Source organism: Panthera uncia, chromosome E3, assembly GCF_023721935.1.
Source record: "Panthera uncia isolate 11264 chromosome E3, Puncia_PCG_1.0, whole genome shotgun sequence".
NCBI classification, from domain to species: Eukaryota; Metazoa; Chordata; class Mammalia; order Carnivora; family Felidae; genus Panthera; species Panthera uncia.
This window is the reverse complement of record NC_064815.1, coordinates 24,721,392-24,745,534: the sequence shown is the minus strand read 5'-3', so window position 1 is coordinate 24,745,534 and position 24,143 is coordinate 24,721,392. Positions and strand designations below refer to the sequence as shown.

The following is a 24,143-nucleotide window of genomic DNA, read 5'->3' as shown; positions in this document are numbered from 1 at the left end:
GTAAAGCATAAAAGGGAAGAAACTGCTTATTTGAATGAGAAATCCCTAAATCTGGTCCTTGAACAGTTTTTTATGTTTGTTTTGTTTTGGCCTTAGGCTGTAGCTTTAATTGCTAGGGGCAGTTTCTATCAGTGTATACGTTTGCTTATCAGTTAGCTTCTGATTTTCAGCGGCTGAAGTCTGTGCTGTATGGCATGATTATTTATTTTTTTAACGTTCATTTATTTTTTAAAGAGAGTGAATGTGGGGGGGGGGGGCAGAGAGAGACAGGGACAGAGGATCTGAAGCAGGCTATGTGCTGACAGCAGAGAGCTCGATGTGTAGGGCTCAAGCCCACGAACCGTGAGATCATGCCCTGAGCCAAGACAGAAGCTTAACCAACTGAGCCACTCTACTGTCCCTGACATGGTTATTAAAATGTGTTGATGCTAGAATATTATCTTTCCTTACAGACCAGAGCAGATAATCAACTCCACACTGTCCTCACCATCAAATAATGCCCCAGACCCATGTGCAAAGGAAACTGTACTGAGTGCCCTCAAGGAGAGAAAGAAAAGGACGGTGGAGGAAGAAGACCAAATATTTTTTGATAGCCAGGAAAATAAAAGAAGGTAACCAGCCCAGCAGAGTATTAAACAGGCCTCCTCCCACATGGACTCCTGTGATTTGTTGAAATACAGATCATTGCCAAAAAGATACAAAGGCCAACTCCAGTTTGTGAGCTTTATATTTATAGTAGGCTTCTTTGGCTTCCGTGGAAGAGCTTGGTAACAAGGGCTTTAATGTTCTTAGTTTTCTAAGATACCAGTTAAACTTTATAATTTACCTTTTCCATAAGTGCCAGAGATAAGCTGACAGCTGTTAGCCATGTTAGCCTCATACTTTTGATACAAATGTGCTGAATCTTATTTTTTAGAGAGAATGCTAACAATCTTTCCCTCACCAGCTTGTGTTGTTCAGTTATTTGGGTAACCCCATTTCAAGTGTCTTACTTGTGCTGAAGAAACGTTTAGCAAAGAAAGGTGAAGACTGGAATATGGCAGATTTATCAGTAATGAGACTAAAACCAATTTCATTGTTTGATTTCTGATATCTTAATGAAAATGGAATAAACAGTCTGTCTCCTGAGTGTGGAAAGAGTAGAGGCTGAAGTCACTAGTTAGGATGCAGAACTGCTTATGGCTTTCCAAGAATCAGTTCAGGATTCCAGTCTTTTGATTCAACAGATTGAGCACCTTCTTTTTGCCAGGGCCTACTCCAGGTACCGTGGATAGGGCAGCGAGCAAGATGGAGTTCCCATGGGACTTGGATAAGAAGATGAGGAATTCTAGATTGTGTCTAGAGGTTAAAAAAAAAAAAGAAACAACAGGGTGGATCTAACAGACTAATTAGAAGGGGGGGGTTCTTTATATTAGACAAGGAAGCACTCTGAGGAGACAGTGGACCCCATACTTGTTAAATATATTGTTTCTATTACCTAGACTAGATTTTTCATCTCCTACAAGTTCAAAGATGGCCATCTTTGATACTGCCAGTGGAAAATTAGGTAGGGAAATATTAATAAGTGGAAGTGTTTTATGTGATGTGGGAAGATCTGATGGTGGAGAGATGATTTACAAGTGAGCACTTTGAACTAATGTTAGCTAGCTAAGCAGGGGTGGCGAGTGGGAGTTGGAGGCAGGAGAAGGACTCTTTTTTTATATTCCCAGTAGGTCTCCCTTGTTCTCCAGTTATAATTTTTCTTCACCCCATGAGCCTATATAACTGAAGACCCTGTTATCTTTCTCACACTTGGAGTAAGCGGTGATTATGGGCACCATGCATAGGTCCTTCTTATGTGTGTTATATGACATTTTTCCCTAACGGATTTGCCATATTAACCTTTAGAACACTATGGGATGTGTGGGTTGGTCCCTAAAGTGTTCATTGGTTTTTTGGTTTTAATCTGTGGATGGTAGAGTATCAAATTTGTGATTGTAAAACTTTGGAGAGAAGTTAGCAATTAATTGATACACCTTAATAAGGTCAAAAGGTCTTGAAGCATGTTTATACTTCCCTTGGTATGAGGACAATCTTCGAATAAATTTACCTTTCAGAATCTTTAGGATTTGAAGCAACTTTTCCTTATCTAGCGTGGAACTTATATGCCATGGAAATAGTATAAGGTTCCAGGAATATGAGGAGATACTCTAAGAAAAAAAAAAACCAGTCATTTCATTTAATTGAGGGTTTTTTGATTTGTCACAGGCGCCATGATAGCAGTGGGAGTGGACATTCGGCATTTGAGCCCCTGGTGGCTAATGGAGTTCCTGCTGCTTTTGTGCCTAAGTAAGTGAGACTCTTATCTGAATGAGATAGACTGTTGGGGAAAGGGAACCCTCAGAGCTGTTTTCCTGTAGATTTTACTCTGTGCTTTTTTGTGATGCTTTATTAATTCAGGTTCAAATCTTTGAAATTGGAGAGGAACATTTTGAGTAATGTGCCACAGTATCATCTAATTTCTTCTAATATTTTTTCATTACTATGGATAAAATATGGTAAGGCTAAGAGTTTGTAAATGTATTTAACCACATATGTAAACAGGTTTGTGCAATGGATAAAATGCAACAGTGTGACATTTAAGATAAATGTTAAGTTTGTACGTGTGAGTTGAAGATTTAAGGAAGAATTGGACAGGAGGGAAAGTGGCTTAGAAATTGGTGAGGTACTTGGGGTGACTTACATGCTTATTGAGTTAGTAGTATGATAAGGCTGTCAGAAGAGCGGATGTGCTCCTAGTCTGTACTGATAAAAGAACAAAGACTGGCATGGAGCAGGTGAGAGGCAGTCCTGCTTCCCTTAATTCTGTTCAGATCATCCATGCAGTGCTGTGCTTGCTTCGATGCCCTACACGGTAAGAGAAGATAAACACAACCTGACATTCATTCCACGTGAAGCAATTATAAGATGTTAAGGGGTGGTGGTGGCACATGAATGGGTTTTAAAGGTACAAAGTACTAACCCAAAGGAGAAAAAATCTCAAGGAGAATAAGGAAATGAGGGAGGGGAGGCTAATGGTCTTCAAGAACCTCAAGGACAGTCGCATGGAAAAAAAAGAAGGAAAACAGTCGCTTGGTTTGGCTCCAGATGGGATTCCCCTGGTGAAATAGGTGGACCTTAGGGGAAATACATTTCCTCCATCCAGTGTAAGAGTGGCTAACAGTCATCACTCTAGGAGATCGTGAGTTGTCTACATTGTAACAAAGGTTGGATGACTATTCTACAAGAAAGATGTTTAGAAGATTTTTGTTTCAGTTGGAAGCTTAGAAAAATTGGTTGGTTCCTCTTAACTCTGATTTTTTTTTTAATAGCTTTGTTGAAGTATAATTGACATTTATAATAAACTGTGCCTGTCTAAAGTGTACAGTTTGATAAGTTCTGACATGTATACACCTGCTAAACCATTGCCACAATCGAGGTAATAAACATAACCGTCACCTTCACAAGTTTCCCCGTGCCCCTTAGTAGCACCTCTCCAGCCCTGCCTCTATCCCCAGGCATCCACTGATCTGCTTTTTGTCACTGTAGATTAGGGTGCATTTTCTAAAATTTTTTTTTTTTTTAATTTTATTTAAGTGGAATCCTACATTTCACTTTTTGAATATTTGGCTTTCCCTTCCTGCCTTTGTCAGAGATATTTAGCTGAAGTGGTAACAGTAATATTAAGAGCTTTATCCTTTTTTATTAAGTTTATTTAAGAAACATTTTATGGCCACGGATGAAAGCCTTCAAAGAATGTTGCCTTGTGCACCTCACTGTCCTTTTCTCTTGTATTAGGCCTGGCTCTCTGAAAAGAGGTCTCAATTCCCAGAGCTCAGATGACCACTTGAATAAGAGATCCCGCACCTCTTCCATGAGCTCCTTGACAAGCACGTACACAGGTGGCATCCCTAGCTCCAGCCGCAATGCCATTACCAGTTCTTACAGTTCTTCTCGAGGTTTCTCTCAGGTACGTTCATCCTGTGCTATGGGAGAAATGCGTTCCAAGCATTAATTAGTTGATTAGCCAGTGTTTACTAGGCACCTTCTGTTTGTCAGATATTGGGGTTACCTCTGAGCTAAACAGAAGATACCAAACCCTTGAACGGTAACGGTAGACCCAGGGATGGACTAGAAAGCCCAGAAAGCAAACCAGGGCATGTGGCACAAAACAGCCAGTATTGCAGATAAATAGACTAAAGGATGAAGAATTCCATAAATGATACTAATTTAATTGAAAAGGTAGATTCAGTCCCGATTGCACTGGGTCTTAGAAAAGAAATTCACCCTATTGTCATTGAGAATTTAGTGAAAGTTTTTAAAATATTGTCATTAAAAAAATTTCTTTTTTAGAAAAATTTGCAATTCTTTCTTAGTAAGAGGAAGTAGTGTGGCCTAGGGAACAGAGCAAGCTTTGCTACCAGACAGACTTGCGTTCAAATCTTGACTCTTGACTCTTAGTACCTATAGGGCCTTGGGCGGGTAAGTCACTTAAACCTTTCTCATCTCCAAAAGATTATTACAAAGATTGAGGGCAATGCTTGGAAAATGCCCATCACAGTGCCTGTCAGTAGTGGACACCCTATATATAGTAGCTAGAAAACAAATAAGGCATGTGTGAAAGATTTTTGAGAGGAGACCGTTTTTGAGATAAGATAATCCAGAAGGTTCTTGGGGTAATACAAATGAAAGATGAAGGCCTAAGCCAGAGCAGCCGTGGGAATATAAAGAATATTAAATAGTAACCTTTACCTGGAGCACTTACTCTGTGATAGGCCCTGTGCTAAGCACTTTACGTAACTTTCCTCACGTAATCATCACAACGCGCAGATTTAGGATAATTCTTAAGGGCCCTAGGATTTTCAGAACGGTCAGTGAGCACTGGCTTCAACTTGAAGTCACCAGCTGCATTCGCCCGTGACAAGAGAGTCGGCCTGTCCTTTGAAGCTTTGAAGCCAGGCACCGACTTTATAGTTACAGAAGTCCTGGATGGCCTCTTCCAACGTAAGGCTCTCTGTACTGAAAATCTGTTGATTGGTGGAGCCGCCTTCATTAATGACCTTAGCTGGATCTTCTGGATAACTTTGCTGCAGCTTCTCCATCAGCACTTGCTGCTTTGCCTTGTTGTGCAGACGGCTTCTTCCCTTAAACCTCATTGAGTTGGCCTTTGCTGGCTTCAGACTTCGCTTCAGCTTCCTCACCTCTAAGCCTTCGTTGAATTGAGGAGCTGGGTCTTGCTCTGGATGAGGCTTTGGCTTAAGGGAATGTTGTGGCTGGTTTGGTCTTCTGTCCAGCCCACTGAGACTTCCTCCCTCTCAGCAATAAGGCCTCCTTACTTTATCATTTGTGTGTTCCTTAGGGTAGCACTGCTGATTTCTTCAATACCTTTTCCTTTGCGTTCACACCTTGGTTATTGGGTACGAGAAGCCTAGCTTTCAGTGTCTCGGCTCTTGACCTGTCTTTCTCGCTCAGCTTGATCATTTGTAGCTTTTGCTTGAAAGTCAGACATGCGACTCTTCCTCTCACTTGGACACTTAGAGGCCATTGTAGGCTTGTTCTTGGTGTGATTTCCGTACTTTTGTATCTCGGCAAATAGGGAGGCCCGAGGAAAGGGAGAGAGAGGGTGGGGGAAGTGCCAGTTGGTGGAACAGGACACATGCATTTACCAGTTCAGTTTGCCACCTTGCACGGGTATGGGTTGTGATGTTCTAAGACAGTTACAGTTACAGTAAGAGTATTGAGGATCACTGATCACAGGTCATTATAACACATAGCATGATGATAAAGAGTTGGAAATATTGTAAGACTTACAAAATGTGAGACAGAGACATGAAGTGAGCACATGCTGTTGGGGAAATGGCAGCAATAGACTTGCTTAAAGCAAGAGTTGCCACAAACCTTCAAGTTTGTGAAAAATAGTATTTTTTTAAAGTTTATTTATTTTGAGAGTGAGACAGCGTGAGAGGGGGAGGGGCAGAGAGAGAAACTCCCAAGCAGACTCCACACAGGTGCTCTTACCCCAGTAGTTTTTGATAAATAACTTCAGTCCTTTTTAACTTTAAAAAAAAAAAAAAAAAAAAAAAATCCTTTGTGTACATTTCCAACTCAAACTGAAGTCTCTTTGTTCAGACAGCCTTGGTTTTTTTGAGTTGGAAATGATATTTGTAGGTACAGTCTCTAGGACCATTAAGGTATGCGTACCCTTTAGAAAGAGGACGGTCAATCGTTAGTTTGTACTGATATTTCAAATTCAGATTTAGGATTACAGAACTTTTTACATAATTTCTTTGATTTTATATTTTTATGTATTCTTATACAAAAAATGTCGCTTCATAATTACTTATTTGATGGGTCCCTAGTACACACGATTTCAAAATAATGATATCAGTGCCATTACAAACAATAAGACAAACCAGCTTAAGAATTATTTGTGACTCATTTTGTTGTTAGTGTATATCCTTGTATGGGTACTGGGGAATATACAATCAAAATACGTGTTATAAAGTAATGTGAATTCAGTGTTCTCATTTACACCACCAACTTGATATACGGTAAGGTTTATTCAGTGTATTTTAATGTTTTAGGGATTTCTTTTATTTTTGAGTATAGTTTGCTTTTAATTATGTAAAATAAAATACTTAAATCGTCCGAAGAACGTTCGGACGTTCTTTATCAAATACGATAAAGCAAAATACACTCAGAAGTCCGGTTGCCACCTCTTTCTACTCCATGTTGTTCCCTTCCTGTTTTATTACTTTTTGATCGTCCTTCCACTGTTTTTTTTTGTTTCCCCTCAAAACCATATGCAAATCCATGTCTATCTGTAAAGCCCACCTTCTAACCTTTGAGGCAGTGATAGGTGCAAGTTTGAGCCTTGCTTCGTCTTTCCCTCTACACCTGCATAGTCACTCTTTCCCTTTGGTGACAAACATTGGGTTGTTTCCACTAATGCTGGGACAGATGGTGCTGTAGGTAATGCTCTAGTTCATGTGTCATTTCACACTTTGGCCTTTACACTTCTAGGATAGCTTCCCCAGAATATAGATTTCCAGGCCAAAGGTTAAATGCATGTGTAGTTTTGCTAGATATTGTTAACTTCCCCTTCTTAGAGTATGTACCATTTAGCGTTCCCATCAGCATCGTATGAGTCACCATTTTTCCATAGTAATCAATAGATGAAGGTTGTCATAGCTTTGGATTTTTACCAGTTGGGTGAGGAGTAGTATTTGTGTCTCTTATGAGTGAGTTTGGGCGGATTTTCCTATATTGGAGAAACAGGATTTAAATGTAAAATAAAAGCCATGAAAGTATTTGTGAAAACGGTCTTCTTGTGCAATGCTGGTGGGAGTGTCAATTCATACAGTTCTCTAGAGGGCAGTGTGGCAGGTAATTACCAATATTAGAGATGCAGGTGCCCTTGGTCCAGCAGCCTTGCTTTTCGGAATTAATTCTACATATACACTGGAAAACATATACAAGGATGTTGATTGTAGCATTTTAATAGCAGAATCTTGGAAACAATGTAAATGTGCCTTTGGTTGGGGGGGGGGGTTGAATGACAGTTTTTCCATAAGTTGAAATACTATGTAACTATCCAAAAGAATAAGGTACCTTAATAGGCGCTGATGTGAATGATCTAAAAGATACATGACAAAAGCAAGGTGCAGAACTGTGTCTATAGTATCCTCTGTTGTTTGTGCTGCTGGTTTCTTTAATCTTTTAAAGTGCATAGAATAATTCTGACAGATTTCATTAAAAACTGGGAATAACTATTGCTGTAGGAGGGAAACTTTTTACTGTGTACTCTTTTTGTTGGAATTTGTGATACCTGCTGCAAGTAGTACATTTCCTGGTTTCAAAAAGGTTTTAAGTAAAATAAAATTCCCCTGCCCTGGGTGTCCCAGGCTCTGTCCCATAGTACCTGTTAACATTCGTGCTATATGCAAACACAGATAATACACAGAATTACTGGTCTGTGTTACACAAATGGGATCATCACGTGTGCTTTTTTGAAAAACATCCTTTTTTATCATATATTGCATAGCATTCTGTGTCATATGATCCATGTTGAAAATATTTTTTTAAATCAGAGTCTAATGTAGAAAAACAAGTATTGTAAGTGTTTAGCTCCATGTAACCACCACCCAGGTCAAGTAATAAGTCATTTTCTTTTTATTTTTTTAACTTTGTTATTTTGAAAGAGCGAGAGCACAAGTTGGGGAGGGGCAGCGAGAGGGAGAGACAGAATCCCAAGCAGGCTCTTTGCCATCAGTGCAGAGCCTGACGCCAGGCTCGAACTCCAGAACCGTGAGATCATATCCTGAGCAGAGATCAAGAGTCAGACGCTTAACCACCTGAGCCACCCAGGTGCCCCAATAAATTTTCAACGCCCAGAAGCCCCTCTCGTACTCATTCCTTCCTTCTTGAATATTAGCACCATATAATTTTTCCTGTTTTAAAACCTGATATATAAATGGAGACCAGAATATGTTTTCTTTGGTATTTGGCTTCTTTCACTCACCATTTTCTTTGCGAGATTCATCCATGTTGTTGCATGTAGCAACAAGTCTTTCATTTTCTTGCTGTGTTCATTTTTGTTATATGAATATGCCACAATTTTTTCCTCCTCTTGTTGGGACATTGGGTTTCCAGTTTGGAGCTGTTATGCATATTAAATCTTTTGGTGCACGTATATAAAGTATGTGTAATTCTCAGTTTTAGTAGATTGTATTGAACTGTTTTAAAGTTATGTTTCAGGGTGCCTGGGTGGCTCAATCGGTTAAGTGTCTGACTTCGGCTCAGGTCATGATCTCACGGTTCGTGGGTTAGAGCCCCGCATTGGGCTCTGTGCTGACAGCTCAGAGCCTGGAGCCTGCTTTGGATTCTGTCTCCCTCCCTCTCTGCCCACTCCCTCTTGAGCTCCGTCTCTCTCCCTCCCTCCCTCTCTCTCTCTCTCTCTCTCTCTCTCTCTCAAAAATGAATAAATGTTAAAACAAAAATTTTTTAAATGAATAAATAAAAATTAAGTTTTGTTTCAAGGGTGCCTGGCTGGCTCAGTTAAACTGACTTTGGCTCAGATCATGATCTCACAGTTAATGAGTTCAAGCCCTGCATTGGGCAATAAACTTTTAAAAATATATATATAAATAAATAAATAGATGAAGGGAAGAAGGAAGGACGTTGTTTCCGTTGATACTCCTACCCTTACCAGTGCAGTATGAGATTTTGTTCCTGTGGTTACACAGCCTCACTGACACTTGGTGTTACCAGTCTTTAATTACCCATTCCAGTGGGTGTGAAATAGTATTTCATTGTGGTTGTAACTTCCTAATTGTAATTTGTGGTTATAATTGTAATTGCTGATTGCTAATGAAGTAGAGGTATGAACTGTTCATTGGCCATTCATACTTCCTTTTTTATGAAGTACCTATTCAGGTTTCTTGGCTTTCTTCTATCTAGTTGTCTTTTTTTTACTGATTTATATACATTCTTCATATATTCTAGATGCAAGCTCTCTGAATTCTATGTATTGCAACAAATCACTGTCCTATTCTGTGTCTCACCACTTGGGTTTCTTCAGATTTACTCTTATGGTTAATGTATTGTGTGCACTGTTTAGGAACTTTTTGTCTACCTGAAGTCATGGTGGTGTTATGCTACCTTCTAGAAGCGTTATTATTTTTCTTCTCACATTGGGATCTATAATCCACCTGAAGTTGATTTTTGTATATGATGCGAGGTACGGATCAAAATTAGTGTCTTTCCACATAAATATCCATTCGACTTAGCAACATTTATTGAAAGGATGGATCACCCTTTCCCTCTTGCGCTGTGGCACTGCCTTTGTTATGATTTAAGTGTCCATAGATATATGTGGATCCATATCTAGATTCTGTTCTGTTGGTCTGTTTTTCTGCCCTGTACCTGTCTTCTTTTCTACGCTGTGCCACACAGTCTTTTAGTTTTGGTGTGTAGTAGAATAAGTCATCCAACTTTCTCATTTCTTTCATTCCTCTTCAGAATTGTCTTCGATCTTGACCCTTTGCGTTTTTCTGTAAGTTTAGAATTAGCTTGTTGATTTCCACCTAAATAAAGACCACTTGCTGAGATGTTAAGATTGCCTTTAATCTGCCAGTTATTTTGGAGAGAAATGACCTTTTTACAGTGTTGAATCTTCCAGTCCATGAACATGGTATATCCTTCATTTACATCTTTAACTTCACCATGTAGTTGTTCTACGTATTAAACTTATTCCTAGATATATGTTTTTGATGCTACTATAATGGTGTATTAAAATCTGTTGCTGATGTATAGAAATACAACTGATTATTGTATTCACGAAATTTGCTAAATCCCATAAGCATCTATATATTCTTTAGGACTTTTGTGTGTGCATCACGTTGCCTACGATAATGACAGCTTTTTTTCTCCCTTTGCAGTCCTTCTGTTGTTTGCTTATGCCTTAGTGCATTTGGTTAAGACCTGAAGTACAACGTTGAATAGAAGTGATAGCAAACATCCTTGTCTTTCCTGATCTCAAAGGGAGTGCTTTCCACATTTCCTGTTACATGTGCTGTTTAATACAGGTATTTTGTAGATAGATACTCCTTATTGGATTAAGGAAGTTCCTTTTTCAAGGTTATGTATCAATGAATTTTAGAAGTCACTCTATTTTATGTTTTCCTTTTTCTTTAATTTCTGCCCTTATAGATATGACTTCTTTTTTTTTCTTTTTCCTTTTTTTTTCTTTTTTCATGTTTGATTTGTTGGGATTTCTTTCTGGCTTTTTAATCCGGATTCTTAGATCACTGGGGTTTTTCCATTGTTTTCCCTTTTCTAATATATGTATTTAAGGTTACACAGTTCCTGCAAACTTAACCGTAGCTGCATTTCCACAGCTTTGTAATAGAAGAATTTTTCATATTCATTCTTCGATTCATGGGTTACTTAGAAATTCATTGCTTAATTTCAAAACCATTAATTCCTTGTCCTCTTTGTTACTGGTTTTTAGCTAAATTCTATTAGCTCACAGGATATACTCCTCTGTCCGTTCTTGTTTTGAGATTTGCTCTGTGCCTGAGTACATGTTTAGTTTTGGTAAGTGTTCCAACTTCACTTAAAAAGAAATTTTATGAAGTGCTCGTTTAGTTTATATTCCTCGGAGTTTGTCTTGTGGCTCGATATGTTTTGAAAAACTCTCAACCTAGTATTATCTCTTCAGATACTGTTCTGCCCTATTTCCTCCCCCCCTCAGTGTTCTAGGGCACATGGTAGACCTTTTCCTTTTGTCCGCGTCTGTCTGTGTCTCCCGTCATTTTGTCTCCACCTCTAGTCTTCCTTCGTCTAGTTTACTGATTTACTTTAGCCTTCTGTCATCCACTGCCATCCGTCTTAAGTAGTTTTGATTCTCTTTCTTACAGTTGTTACTGGTGTGCCAGGATTCTCCATATTGTCATTTAAATTCTTGTATAACAATTCTTCTAAGGTTTTATTCAATAATTCCAGCATTTGAGTCTTCTGGTCTGTTGTTGATGTCTGATTTTTTCCTCTGGGGTATTGGATAACTATTACTTTCTTATATATTTTTGTTGTTGCTTTATTTCTGTGTCAGACAAAAAAAAAAAAAAAAAGTAATGGTGACTTAAAGCTCTGAATGATGGTGTCTTCCTCCAGGGAGGTTTTACTTTTTTACTTTACTTGGGCAGTAGTTAGGATAGTGGCAGGTTACTTCTGTCCAGGTAGAATTGACATGGTTTTGAGTTGGTTGTCAGTTCTCGTGAGGGCTGCTTTATTTCTGATTTGCCCTATCTCCTCGTATGTAGCCTTTGGGATCCCAACCAGAAAGCTTTAGGTCTTATTAAGGACCCCCTACTTTGGAAGACCCTGAATTCATTTTTGTCTTTCCAGCCATATGAGACTGCCAAAAGCTTTTCCGTGCCTCTCAACTACAGCTTTTGCTTTTGGAATTGGCATTCGCCATGAGAGAAAAAGTAGCCTTAAATATGGGGGCTAACCCTTGGCTCCACGATGTCTACTGCCCTGCTGGCTCTTCCGTACTGCCATACCTTCAAACACACGTAGCTCAGACCTTCAGCATTTGCTTCTTGTCTCTGGCGGGAGTGTTAGTGTAGAACAACACGGTCAGCCTTTGCCTGGAAGTGGGTCAGATTTTAAGCAGCCTCATTTGTGGTGGAGCCTTTGACCTGTTGCAGGAAATACACTCCTTGACACTAATAACTGTTTGGTATTCTGTTTTAAGTAGTTACTGGTCCCCTCTCTGCTTGTCCCCTGCTCACATGCATGCACTGTCTCTCTCTGTCTCTCTCCATCTCTCTCCATCTCTCTCTGTCTCTCTAAATAAATAAAGTAATATGAAAGTTCTTTATTTGCTTATTTATATTTAAAGAGAGAGACAGCATGAGCTGGGGAGGGGCAGAGAGAGAGGGAGACACAGAATCTGAAGCAAACTGGGAGATTATGACCTGAGCCATAGTTGGATGCTTAACCGACTGAACCACCCAGGTGCCCCAATATGAACGTTCTTTATGTTTCTTTGGAAAAAAATGTACTGAGGTAGTGATCATCTCCAGTAATCAATTTCAGTGTCAGTCCTTACATTTGGTGCAGGTGGTAGTAGAGGTATTTAATTTAACTACATTTTTCCAGGGGAACACTAGTAAATATCCACATCTACAACCGTCTACACTGGAAGTCCTAGCACTGATACAAAATCATCACAGATGTTACACTGGTACCAGTTATAGAAAAAGTAAACTGTCCTCTGACCTTTTGTGCGCGGCGTTGATATCTCCCTGTGTCTTACCAGATTTCTCATTTTCCAGAGTAGGCGTATGTATTTACCCTTGCCGTCAGTGCTTCCAGGCCTAACCTGCCTCTCTTCCTTGTGCCCCTTAACTATGTTCTACGTTGCAGCCAGACCGTGACATTTATTGTCTACCAAGAGCACTTCTACCTGCTGCCTTCCCTTGCTTTGTTCTGGTCTCCCTCTGGAATAACACGTCCATCCCACTGCAGGCACTCTTCAGGTGCTTTCTGTTAAGTCATGAAAGGCTGTCTTATCTTTTGGCTGTTACAGTCGATTTGTGTTCTTTCCTCTTTTTCACACCGTAAATTTCTTGATGGAACCATCTTGCTCATCTTGGCATTCTTTGTAAAGTAGAAAGGTCTAGAGCCTCTGAGAAGTGGGGACTCTGCAAATCAAAGTTGAGTTATAGCGCAAAACTAAATTGACTGTTAGAAGTGTAGATTGACTATTTTTTTAAATGACTGTCCTTGTTACATCTTTTGCCTGTTTTTCATTTGGTACGTTCATTATATTTTTGTGGAGTTGCAGGACTTGCATTTTTCATGTTAAGGATAATAACTCTTCCTGAAAATATTTGCCTTTTAATTTTGTTTATAGTTTTTGTTTGTTTCGGGGTGTGTTTATTTCCAGCCTACATAGATTTTATTTCGATTTTATGGAAATGTGAGCATGGTGGAAAATACAGATGGCACCTAGAGTCTCCCTGCTGCGCGGTGATACTTTTGCACAGAGAGGTTCTTTACGTAGCGATTTTATGTGACAGTCTGTCAGTTTTCTGTCTTCTGTCTCTGGCACAGACTTCTCCCTGTCCCATAGTATGGAACAGCTAATCTGTTTTAGTCCTTTTGTGACACTTCTTACATGTAAACCTTGGTCACATCTGGATTGTGTGTGTGTGTGTCACCTGTGACAGACATAGTGGGGATACAGTATTTCCCCTTAAGTGTTGAACCAGGTCATCCTTAACCCTGGCTAAACATTGGAATCATCTTTGGTACTTTATTAAAAATGTAAGATGTGAGGTCCAAGCGTTTAGTTTTTGTTTTGTGTTTCTTTCCCTGAGTGCCCCAGCATTCCTCTCACACCCGTTCTCAGCCTTGGGTGTCCTGATACTGGTCTCGTGGAGCTGTCCTGTTTCACCACTTTCGCCACCTGCCTCCGAGTTTAAATTCTTCTTTACCTCTTCAGACTTTTATTAAAGATTGTTGTCTGCTTGTTTGTGCTTATATAACTGTTACTGAGTAAGAAACTTCTGGAAGAATGTCTGCAGTGAGAAGTTATTAGTATTTTTGTAATTAAGCTAAAGACTTCACGAAACTTCACCGTGCTTGCTCTTTGTCCGTTATCGAGGCTGCTTTGCATGAGGGGAGGTGAGAACAGACCTTCGCCGCCAAGGAACCGATTGCCTGTTTGTTGGAACAGACAGGTGTCTGGATAATAATCATGTAACAGCAAATACCATAGATACTGCATAAGTCATAAATGTCATGATAGGACACCTTAAAAAAATAAAGTTGAAGCAGGGGGCGCCTGGGTGGCTCGGTCGGTTAAGCATCCGACTTTGGCTCACGTCATGATCTCATAGTTTGTGAGTTCTAGCCCCACATCAGGCTCTGTGCTGGCAGCGCAGAGCCTGCTTGGGATTCTTTCTCCCTCTCTCTGCCCCTCTCCACTTGCTCTCTCTCAAAATATACCTTGGGGCGCCTGGGTGGCGCAGTCGGTTAAGCGTCCGACTTCAGCCAGGTCACGATCTCGCGGTCTGTGAGTTCGAGCCCCGCGTCAGGCTCTGGGCTGATGGCTCGGAGCCTGGAGCCTGTTTCCGATTCTGTGTCTCCCTCTCTCTCTGCCCCTCCCCCGTTCATGCTCTGTCTCTCTCTGTCCCCAAAATAAATAAAAAACGTTGAAAAAAAAAAAAATTAAAAAAAAAAATATACCTAAAAAAAATAAAGTTGAAGTAAAACAAAACTAATAAAAGCAAGACTATTAGTTCACTGGCTTACCTTTGCCGTAATAGGTTTTTTGAGGCGGGGAGGGGGATTGGGAAAGCTTCTTAATTGTATAATTTCTGCAGACAACATAAAGTAAAGCTGGATGCATCATAGGCTCTAAACCATGACTGAATGTAACCTTCTACTTTTTAATATATGCAAAAGTACATTGTTCCTTGTACTTTATTAGTTAGCGTTTCCTTACTTGTTCAGATTTTTTCTCCGTAGTTAATACTGGCAACTGACTTTCCTTCAGGGGCCTTCCTTCACAGAGAAATGTTTTTCTTTATTTTTATTTTTCTAAATTTATTTTTGAGAGGAAGCTCATGCACCAGGGAGGGGCAAAGGGAACGGGAGAGAGAGAGAATCCCAAGTAAGCTCCACGCTGCCAGCAAGGAGCCCAGTGTGGGGTTTGAACCCACGAACTGTGAGATCATGACCTGAACCAAAATCGAGTCAGATGCTTAACCGACTGAGCCATCCAGGTGCTCCTTTTTTGTTTTAAAAGATGGTATTTTTAAGTAATCTCTACACCCAACGTGGGGCTCGAACCCACAACACGGAGATTGAGTCTCTTGCTCCACCACGTCAGCCAGGTGCTCCACAAAAGATGTTTGTCACTGAGGAGGAGACCCTGTGTGTGGCGATGAACAGAATACAAAGTTGTATTGAAGGCGGATGTCACGCTGTCCAGTAGGGTAATCATGTCACTGCTTTTTGCCTTTTAGCTTTGGAAGAGAAGCGGGCCCAGCTTGTCACCGTTCTCCAGCCCAGCCTCATCCCGCTCGCAGACACCAGAGAGGCCAGCAAAGAAAATAAGGTAACGGGTCCTTGTTTGCACTGCAGACTAATGAGAGGGCAGGAAAGGAAGCACACGTACTTGGCTCTTAGGCCTCCTGCGGCTCCGATCCGGAGGACCCAAGATTGCCATCCAGAAGGACAGTGAAGTACCTGCCCAAACTGCTCTCGTCTCTTAAATGTCTTCTGTGCTGACCCTGGAGGCTCTGGCTCTCTTCCTCATCCTGCAGCACAAGCGACTGGGGTGTGAACGCAAAGGCCACAGGGTAGAGGGGGCACAGAGAATCATGGCAGGGGCAGGAGAGTTCATGTTCTGGACCCCAGCTGATCTCCAGGCACCGACAGGCGACTAGACTGCTGCTCTTAGGGGTCACCTCTGTGGCTACAGCTCGCGGGAACTGGGCGAGGTGTAAGTAAGGTTGTGAAGGTTCTCGTTTCGTGCTGGTTGTGAGACAGAGGTTTCTCCGTGGCTGCCATGAACTTCTCCCTTCGTTTTGTAGGAATTTCCTTTTGATTTCTCTTATTTTTTGTCCTGGCCTGTGATCTTAAATCACAGTTGTTCTAGACTTTGGCCGGGTTGGTAGTTACGAGGCTGTAAGTGGTTCCCCGATACTCTGTATCAGGAAGTCTTTCTAAATGGGCTTCTGCCTCTTCTGCCCTCAGAGAGGACGAGCTTTCTCACCGCTCCAGTTCTTCAACTCCTTTGGCAACAGACAAGGAGGCCCAGGGAGAAAAGGGTAGGTTGTGAAGCGCGCAGGAGTGGCTTCTGGTGGTGGGAGTGTTTATGGAGCATGTGAGACCCCTGCTCATCCGGAAGCATGCGCTGAGCCTCGCTGTGTGCAGGGCCTGGTAGGTGCAGAGGTCTGTGGTCTGTGGCACAGGCAGCTACGGCACCGGCCGGTGGATCTGTGGGCTGGCGATGAGCGCTGGCGGGGGCCTCTGAGCAGCCTGGGTGACTCCTGTCAGTAAGCACTTGTATGCCTGTGTTTGGAGCAGTTATCTTGATACCCTCCTGGCAGAAACCGTCTTGCAAACTCTCCGAGACCCCATCCACGGAAGACCAAATCTTTCAGACATAACCAGTGAGAAGTCAGTGTTAAAAACCAAGTGTAGACAAACTTGGCCATTTCTGGAAGAGGAGGAAGAAGACAAGTCCATGTTGTTTCTTTAGCTGCAGATACAACCACATGGAAGGCGCAGAACTCGTGGAGCTCCCCTCCCACACCTGGCAGCTCTGGGCAGCGGAAGCGAAAGATTCAGCTCCTACCCTCCCGGCGAGGGGCTCGGCTGACCCTGGTATGGCTTTGTCTGTCCACACCCGCCCACCCCAGCTCGGCATCCCCAAGTTCCAGGGTAGCTCAATACAGGTTTCTTCCAGCTTCCCTGATGGGCCTCTTGTCTTTCTCTCTGGCAGCCCCCACCTCCCCAGCTTGGCTACTCCATCACTGCCGAAGATCTAGATTTGGAAAAAAGAGCTTCGCTGCGGTGGTTTAACAAGGCCTTGGAGGATGGGACTGGTAAGGAAGACTGACCAGCTTCACGCTGCAAAGAGGAGTTTCCTCTGGTTTTATTTGGATCTTTCTCATCTGACAAATCCTTTTGGGGCCTCAGTGGAATCTGGAGAACAATGAGCATTGGAATCAAGGAGAAGCATTTCTTTCTTGCTTTTTTTTTTTTTTTTTTAAGTTTACTTATTTAGAGAATGCCAAATGGGGGAGGGCAGAGAGCGAGAGGAGAGAGAGAGAATCCCAGGCAGGCTCCATACTGACCGTTCAGGGCTTGAACTCACAAACCGTGAATCATGACCTGAGCCGAAGTCAGTCGCTCACCCAGGGCCACCCAGGTGCCCCAGGGGAAGCATTTCTAAATAAGCAGATACCGAGTCCGTGAGCATCTCGTGCTACGTGATGTGCCCCTGGAAAGAATCTCCCAGCACCTTTCTTTCTCCTTAGATACGGCTTCTAACTCTGGCACCGAGAAGCCCCCTACTACTCAACCTTCTTTGACATTTACCCTGCCAACTACTGGGACTGCCGCCTCCCCAGCTGCCCTCCCAGCCCCAAGCCCCAACCCGCTGCTGGAGAGCTTGAAGAAGAAGCAGAGTTCTGCAGGCCCACCCCCTTCCTTGGGTGAGTGGGCGAGCTCCATCTGCGGCGTCGAATGGCATCCGTCCATGGGTCACGTGGAGTAAAGGCGTCATGCCTGCCGGTCCGTGAAGGTCTTCGGGAGCTTGAACTTGCTGTGGCTCAGCAGTCCTGAGCTGGCGCACGCTTCCGAGCTTCAGAATTCTCTCATCAGGAGGTTCTAGGGAAGGGGGTGCGCGGCTTAGTCTTAGCATTCGGAGGCTCTGGAGGCCAGAGCCACTCAGAGCCTTGCTGTTGTCCTCTGTAAAATGCACACGTTTACCTTTGAGGTGGCTCTGAGATGTAAATGTGATCCCATGGTTACCAAGTCTTGTCACGTGACCACAGGCACAAGAGGACGTCATTTTTCCCTCTAGGTTTCCAAGCGTCCTTCATGGTACTGCATGTGCCCACACTCCTCTTGTTGCCCTTTAACATAGAGTAGTCTGTCCGGCATCAGCCCGTCCCAGGGCTCAAGGGCAGAGACTCTTCCATTCGTGGTTATGTGCCCTGCACTCAGCACAGTAGGCAAACAGAGGCAGTCTTTGTTGGGTGAGTAGTAAGTAAGGTGCATCTGGGAAATTAACGGGACTGGAGTTTGGGTGATTGGGTTTTCCTTAGTTTCTACACATTACTCCCCAGTGAGGCCACATCGTATCCCCTCATATCTTACGATCGGGGAAGGGTGGAAATAATGAATGTTTCCTTGATTTTAAGGGGTGGATACTTTAACGGTCTGTGGTGTGGATGTCGTCACAATTTGTTGACGGACTCTGAATCCCCAGCACGGTGCTAGGGAGAGAAGCGTTGAATGCCATCACGTTTGAGGTATTCAGAATTTACTCCCTCTGTTCTTCCAGAATCTGCTGGAGTGGCAACCACTGGGGCCCACACACCTCCGAAGACACCCAGCCTTCCGGCCCCTCTTGGGTCTTCACAGTCGGGACCCCTTCCGGGCACCTCCTCGGACTCCAAATCCACAGCCGCTTTCTTAGGGCTGACCCCTGCTGCTTCCCCGATCCCAGCCACTGACCCCACCAAGTCTCCTCCCGCTCCTCAGGCTGAGACATCTGCCCCGTCTCCCACCCCAAAGCAAAGTCTTCTTTTGGGAATGCTGAGCACCCCACCTGCCGACCCCCCTACCTCCGCGGCCCCTGCCGTGTCCTCGGCATCTCCCATGTTCAAGCCCATCTTTCTGGCCCCACCAAAAAGCGAGAATGAGGGCCCTTTGCCATCCAGCCCACCCAAGGTCACCACCGTGACCCCTTCCGGCTCCGCCCTCCCTGCGCCTGCCAGCAGCCCCAAGCTCACTTTCGAGCCGATCTTCGGCAGCATCGGGCCCCCTACGTCTGTGCCCTCGTCGGTCCCCTTCTTCAGTCAGACGGCCGTTCCAGCCACTGCCACGAGCACTCCTCTTTTCACCGGCCAGGCCGGTGCCACCTCAGCCGTGGCTCCCACGAGTACAGCCAGCACGTCCACAGACTCTGCTTCGAAGCCCACGTTCAGCTTTGGTGTGAGCAGCGTGACCAGCACCACCACTTCTGCTGCCCAGCCTTTCCTCTTCGGGGCTCCCCCTGCCTCCGGTGCCAGCTTCACCCCGGCCGTGGGCTCCATATTCCAGTTCGGCAAGCCTCCTGCCGCGCCCGCCTCGACGACGGTCACGACCTTTGTCCAGTCCCTCCCCGGGGCTGCGCCGACGACCGCCAGCGGCGGCGGCACCACCGGCTTCGTCGGTTTCGGCGGCGGCGGCCTCAGCACCCCCGCCCCGGTCACCAGCAGCCAGCCGGCGCCGACCTTCACGAGCGCCGCCACCCCGGCGTTCCACATTCCCTTCGGCTCGAGCACCAAGCCCCCCCTCTCTTCGTACCCGGGAGCCAACCCCCAGCCCACGTTCGGGGCCGCCGACGGGCAGCAGCAGGGCGCCGCCAAACCGGCCCTCGCCCCGAGCTTCGGCAGCTCTTTCGCTTTCGGGAACTCCGCGGCCACGGCCCCGGCTGCGACCCCAGCGCCCGGCCCGGCCCAGCCCGCCTTCGGCGGCGCCACGCAGTCCGGCTTCGGCGGTTTGAAGCCCGCGGCGTCCGCCTTCGGCGCCCCCGCCAGCACCCAGCCGGCCTTCGGCAGCGGCACGTCCGTGTTCTCCTTTGGGGCGGCCGCCGCCTCCGGCTTCGGAGCTACGCCCCAGACCACCAGCGGCGGGACCGGTAGCTCCGTGTTCGGCAGCACGACGCTGGCGCCTTTCACGTTCGGGGGCTCGGCCGGCCCGGCCGGCGGCGGGGGCTTTGGGATCAACGCGGCCACCCCCGGCACCAGCTCTGCCTCTGGAGCGTTCAGCTTCGGCACGGGACAGAGCGGGACCGCTGGCGGCACGACCCCTTTCGGAGGCGGCTTGAGTCAGAGCACGTTGGGCGCACCCAGCCAGAGCACACCCTTTGCCTTCAGTGTGGCGAGCGCGCCCGAGAGCAAGCCCGTGTTCGGAGGTAAGATGAGGAACGGACTCGGGTGCTGCTCTGAGGGCTGGCCCCGGCCGGCTTTACGGTGTGGCGGTGACTGACGTTAGATACGGGGTCAGGGAGCTGTGCGTCCTGGGGGAAGACGGTCTGGTGGTCGAGGAGGTGGGCCTTGCTGAGGCAGTTTGAGCCGAGACTCCCCGTCTGTGATGCAGGGGTCGGGAGCGTGGGTGGGTAGGTGTGAGCCAGAGCACACTCTTCGGGCGCAGGAGAGCTGGCAGAGGCCCAGGGGTGGAAGCAAGCTCTGGTCACAAACAGCGAAAAGTGAGGTGTAGCTAGAGGATCGAAGAACAGAAGTGCTCCAGGATGATGGGGGGAGGCAGAGTTGACGGTCACACGTGGCCAGGGTTAAGTTTGGATTTAAGCATTGAGGGAAATCCTGGTAGAATTTCAAGCAGAAGAATGAAGTGATCTGATGTGCCACGTGGAAAGAGACTCCCAAGGAGCTCTGATCCTGATAGCGTGCTTTCTTCAGGAAACGGGAGAGGTCTTGGGGAAGGTCCGTGTACAGAGGAGGGCGTCTTGAAATGGTCGTTTGGAGAGTGGGAAAAGGAATGTAACGAGAATGTTGGAGAATCGCGGTTATGAATTTAAAGCGAGGCCGGCCCGTGCCGTCACACGTTGTTAATCAGCGACATCCAGACTGAGGTGGAGAACGGGTGCAGGCGCGCCTGTCACAGCCCCAGCTGGTGCCGCGAGAGGGGCAGGGCTCGGCAAGGTGGGGGCGATACTTGAAGTGCTCACGGTGGCCATCTGGGTGCTGGGCAGTCCCGGGCAGCGGTGAGGGGTGACGGGGTGGGAGTGGGGTGCGAGGTCAGGACTGGGAGCGAGGCGGCCAGCACTCCCTGAGGCCTGTGGGGGGAGGCGGCGGCAGGACTGGACTTTGAACGTGGCCACGAGAAGGCAAGAGGACCCACACTGGTGGGGTGTTTGGAAGGTTCCAGTTTCTGATGCCAAGGGACAAACAGGCGGCAGAGGCAGAACTCAGTCATGACAGAGGGAAGTAACCTGGTCCAGGTGGAGGCGAGGGGGGTGGGGGGCGTTGAGTGTCCCCAGGAATGCAGAGACTCTGTTCCTGAGGTGGCCGAAAGGCAGCACGGCGGTTAGCAGGCAGAGAGGCACTTTCTACCACCGGGGGAGCCAGCTTTGGTGGTCCAGGGCTGAGGTGCCCTGTGGGGACACCCCCCAATTCGTCATCCCGGCTGTTATGCCCTCTGCCCACTGCCTAGTCGCTCGTTTTCTACGGTCTCTTCGTTCTAGGCACTTCCACACCCACTTTTGGTCAGAACACCCCTGCCCCCGGGGTGGGCGCATCGGGCAGTGGTCTCTCCTTTGGGGCATCCTCAACACCCACCCAAGGCTTTGTTGGAGTCGGACCTTTCGGTAAGCAGCCAGCGTGACCCTGCTTCTTTCTGCAAAGAAGGAGGGCGGCGGGGGGCCGGGGGGGGGGGGAGGAGGGGGGTGGGTCTTGGCAGGTTCCTGGCTCTGGGGCTCCCTGCAAAAGATCAGGCTCACAGGCATGAGAAAGATGTGGCCTGGCTACGAGATTGGCAAAGCCCAGGTATGGAGTTGAGGAGTTGAGGGTGGAATGTTTCAGACCACTGGAAAGCCAAGGGCAAATGCCTTTTTGCTCACTCTCAGGTGTTCTGGGATTCTGTACTTTCAGTAGCCACCCCCCCCCCCCCCCCCCACACACACACACACACAGCTGCCACTGTTTAGAAAGCCTGGTTTAAGTACCGGATTCTGTCGGCCTAACCTTCCGGAGATTAGGGTACCCAGGGAGGTGTCCCGGATAGCAGCTGCCCTGATGAGACCTTGTTGAATCTTTCCAGGATCGGCGGCCCCTTCATTTTCCATTGGTGCAGGATCCAAGACCCCGGGGGCTCGGCAGCGACTGCAGGCCCGCAGGCAGCACACCCGCAAGAAATAGCCTTTGTCCCCGTTCCATATCCCCCCCCCCACCCCCCTCCTTGCCCACATCTGGACCTCAGCACCTGCTAGGAAGAGCCTCTGACCCTTCTAGTTCCATAAAGCAACCTACCCCAGATCTCTGGCTTCCGCCACCAGGGAGGCGGTGGCAGCCCCGGTGGCCGGTTCCTGCTCCTTGAGGAAGAAGCCCCTGGCCTCTCGAGGGAGGGGGCGTGGGGTGCGCAGGGCAGGAGCCTGATGCCTTTACTTGAATGGCTCCGTGGTGAGGCTGGAGAAAACTGAAGAAACATCTGTACATACTGTCCTCGTCCTCCCCTGACTCTTGTCTGGTGTATGAGCTTGGTCAGGCGGCCTCCCTTCCCGCCTTGCCCCCAGAGCCATCTCCTCTCGCCTGGCAGGTCGTAGGCACGGCCCTACCCACACGTGCCGCCGCCGTGCAGTGGATGATGGGAGTCGGGGAAGTGGGTCAGCCCCGCGGCTTTACCTTGCTTGGCTTGCCTATAAAAAGCGGTTCTCCTCGGGTCCCGTTAGGGGACTCTGCTTCCCCAGTTCTTGCTGCTTCGTCCCTCCCTGGTTCCCCGCAGGCTCTACCCCTTTTTAAAGGACCTTGAATCTAGCTTTGCCTTGGAGACCCCAGTGGGGCTGCTCCTGCTGGTCCACTTCCTCCTGCCAAGTCTGAGTCCATGTTTGTCCTCAACCCTCTGCCAGTTCGGCCCCTAAAAGCTCGGTGGCTCAAGACTGTTAGCCTGGCAGCTGCAGGGGAGCTACCTCGCTCCGGGGGAGTCGGGGGAGCGCCGGGAGCGGGCAGGATGTCCCCCGCTGCCTCCTCGCCCGCCTTCCCCGCTGGCCTCCGTGGGGCTCGTCCGCCTCCTCCCCGGGGTTGTATGTTTAAAGCCTTGTCCTGTGTTACCGTCTGATGCTCACGTCTATTGCTCTTTGAATCGAGTTTGGAGGAAGAATTGAATTGTATGAGTGGCGGCATGTTGGTAGTGCCGGACTTCACTGTTTCAAGTTTCTGGGGCCTCGCTAATTGAATGTGGAAAGTAGCACCGCTTTATGGCTACACGTGCTGACTCCTGGATTTTCAAATGGTGTTTTGACTTTAAGGGCTGGCAGCCCAAGAGGATGGGGCCGAGGGGGAAGCAAAGTCCTCTTCCCTCTGCTGTTTCCCTCCCGCCTACCTGACCCCACCGTGGGCTGGATCCTCCCCAGAATGTTAGAAAACCAAAATTAACCAACCACGCTTCAAAATTCATCCCCCCACCCCCCCCTTCAGCAGAGCCTCCCCTCCGTCCCGTTCTTCCCCTGTTCCCAGATCACATACCCCAGGCCCAAGAGCCTTGCTGCCAATGCCCATCCTCTTTGGGAGAAGTATGAATGCGTGTGTCTAAATTAAAAGAAAAAAATATTTAAACATTTTTTAACGAAATAAAAATTTATTTTTGTATTTAAGCTAAATTGCCTTTTAAATTCCTTCAAGCTTGGTTCACTGAGGTGGTTAAGTATAAATGCTATTGACTAGGAATTAGCTGTATAGTTAAGTTATGCCTGTGTGGACAAGAGGCTCAGACTGTCCCAGGCAGCTTTCCCGAGGGACTAGAGCCCCTTCGGGACACATTCTATAAACCATAATTCTTATTTTATAAATAATGTGACGTAGATGTGACTTGTCCCCCCTCCCCCCTCGTGACTGAGGTTGAGTGTGACGCAGGGGACTGCTCCTTCCCACCCCCCAGGAAGAGCAGACAGTATTTACCTGTGTGTGGCACCCAGAGGCCTGGACCTCGAGTCCCGAGTCCCTGTTAGGATCGGTGGGGGTGGGGGTGGGCACGGGTCTAGAAACCAAGCTTCTAGCGATACCTTCCGGAAGGTAGAGCCTCGTTAGTGTTAGTGTTCCGAGCTAGTTTACCTCAGGTCCACAGGCAGGACACTTGGCCCGGGAGCCCCCAAA

At 46.5% G+C, this 24,143-nt stretch overlaps 1 protein-coding gene across 4 annotated transcripts in view; it reads left to right on the top strand.

Moving 5' to 3' along the window:
- LOC125928500 (nuclear envelope pore membrane protein POM 121C-like) overlaps window positions 1-22,494 on the top strand; it is a 51,217-nt gene extending 28,723 nt beyond the window's left edge. For all 4 annotated transcript variants that reach the window (XM_049639202.1, XM_049639203.1, XM_049639204.1 and 1 more), the window contains 11 exons: window positions 453-611; window positions 2,248-2,328; window positions 3,817-3,988; window positions 15,561-15,652; window positions 16,294-16,367; window positions 16,802-16,926; window positions 17,045-17,147; window positions 17,583-17,759; window positions 18,614-20,230; window positions 21,521-21,643; window positions 22,096-22,494. In XM_049639202.1, coding sequence (XP_049495159.1) covers window positions 453-611; window positions 2,248-2,328; window positions 3,817-3,988; window positions 15,561-15,652; window positions 16,294-16,367; window positions 16,802-16,926; window positions 17,045-17,147; window positions 17,583-17,759; window positions 18,614-20,230; window positions 21,521-21,643; window positions 22,096-22,193 — 2,821 coding nt within the window. In that variant the 3' untranslated portion in view covers window positions 22,194-22,494. The remainder of the gene's footprint in view (window positions 1-452; window positions 612-2,247; window positions 2,329-3,816; window positions 3,989-15,560; window positions 15,653-16,293; window positions 16,368-16,801; window positions 16,927-17,044; window positions 17,148-17,582; window positions 17,760-18,613; window positions 20,231-21,520; window positions 21,644-22,095) is intronic.
- The last annotated feature ends 1,649 nt before the right edge of the window (window positions 22,495-24,143 follow it).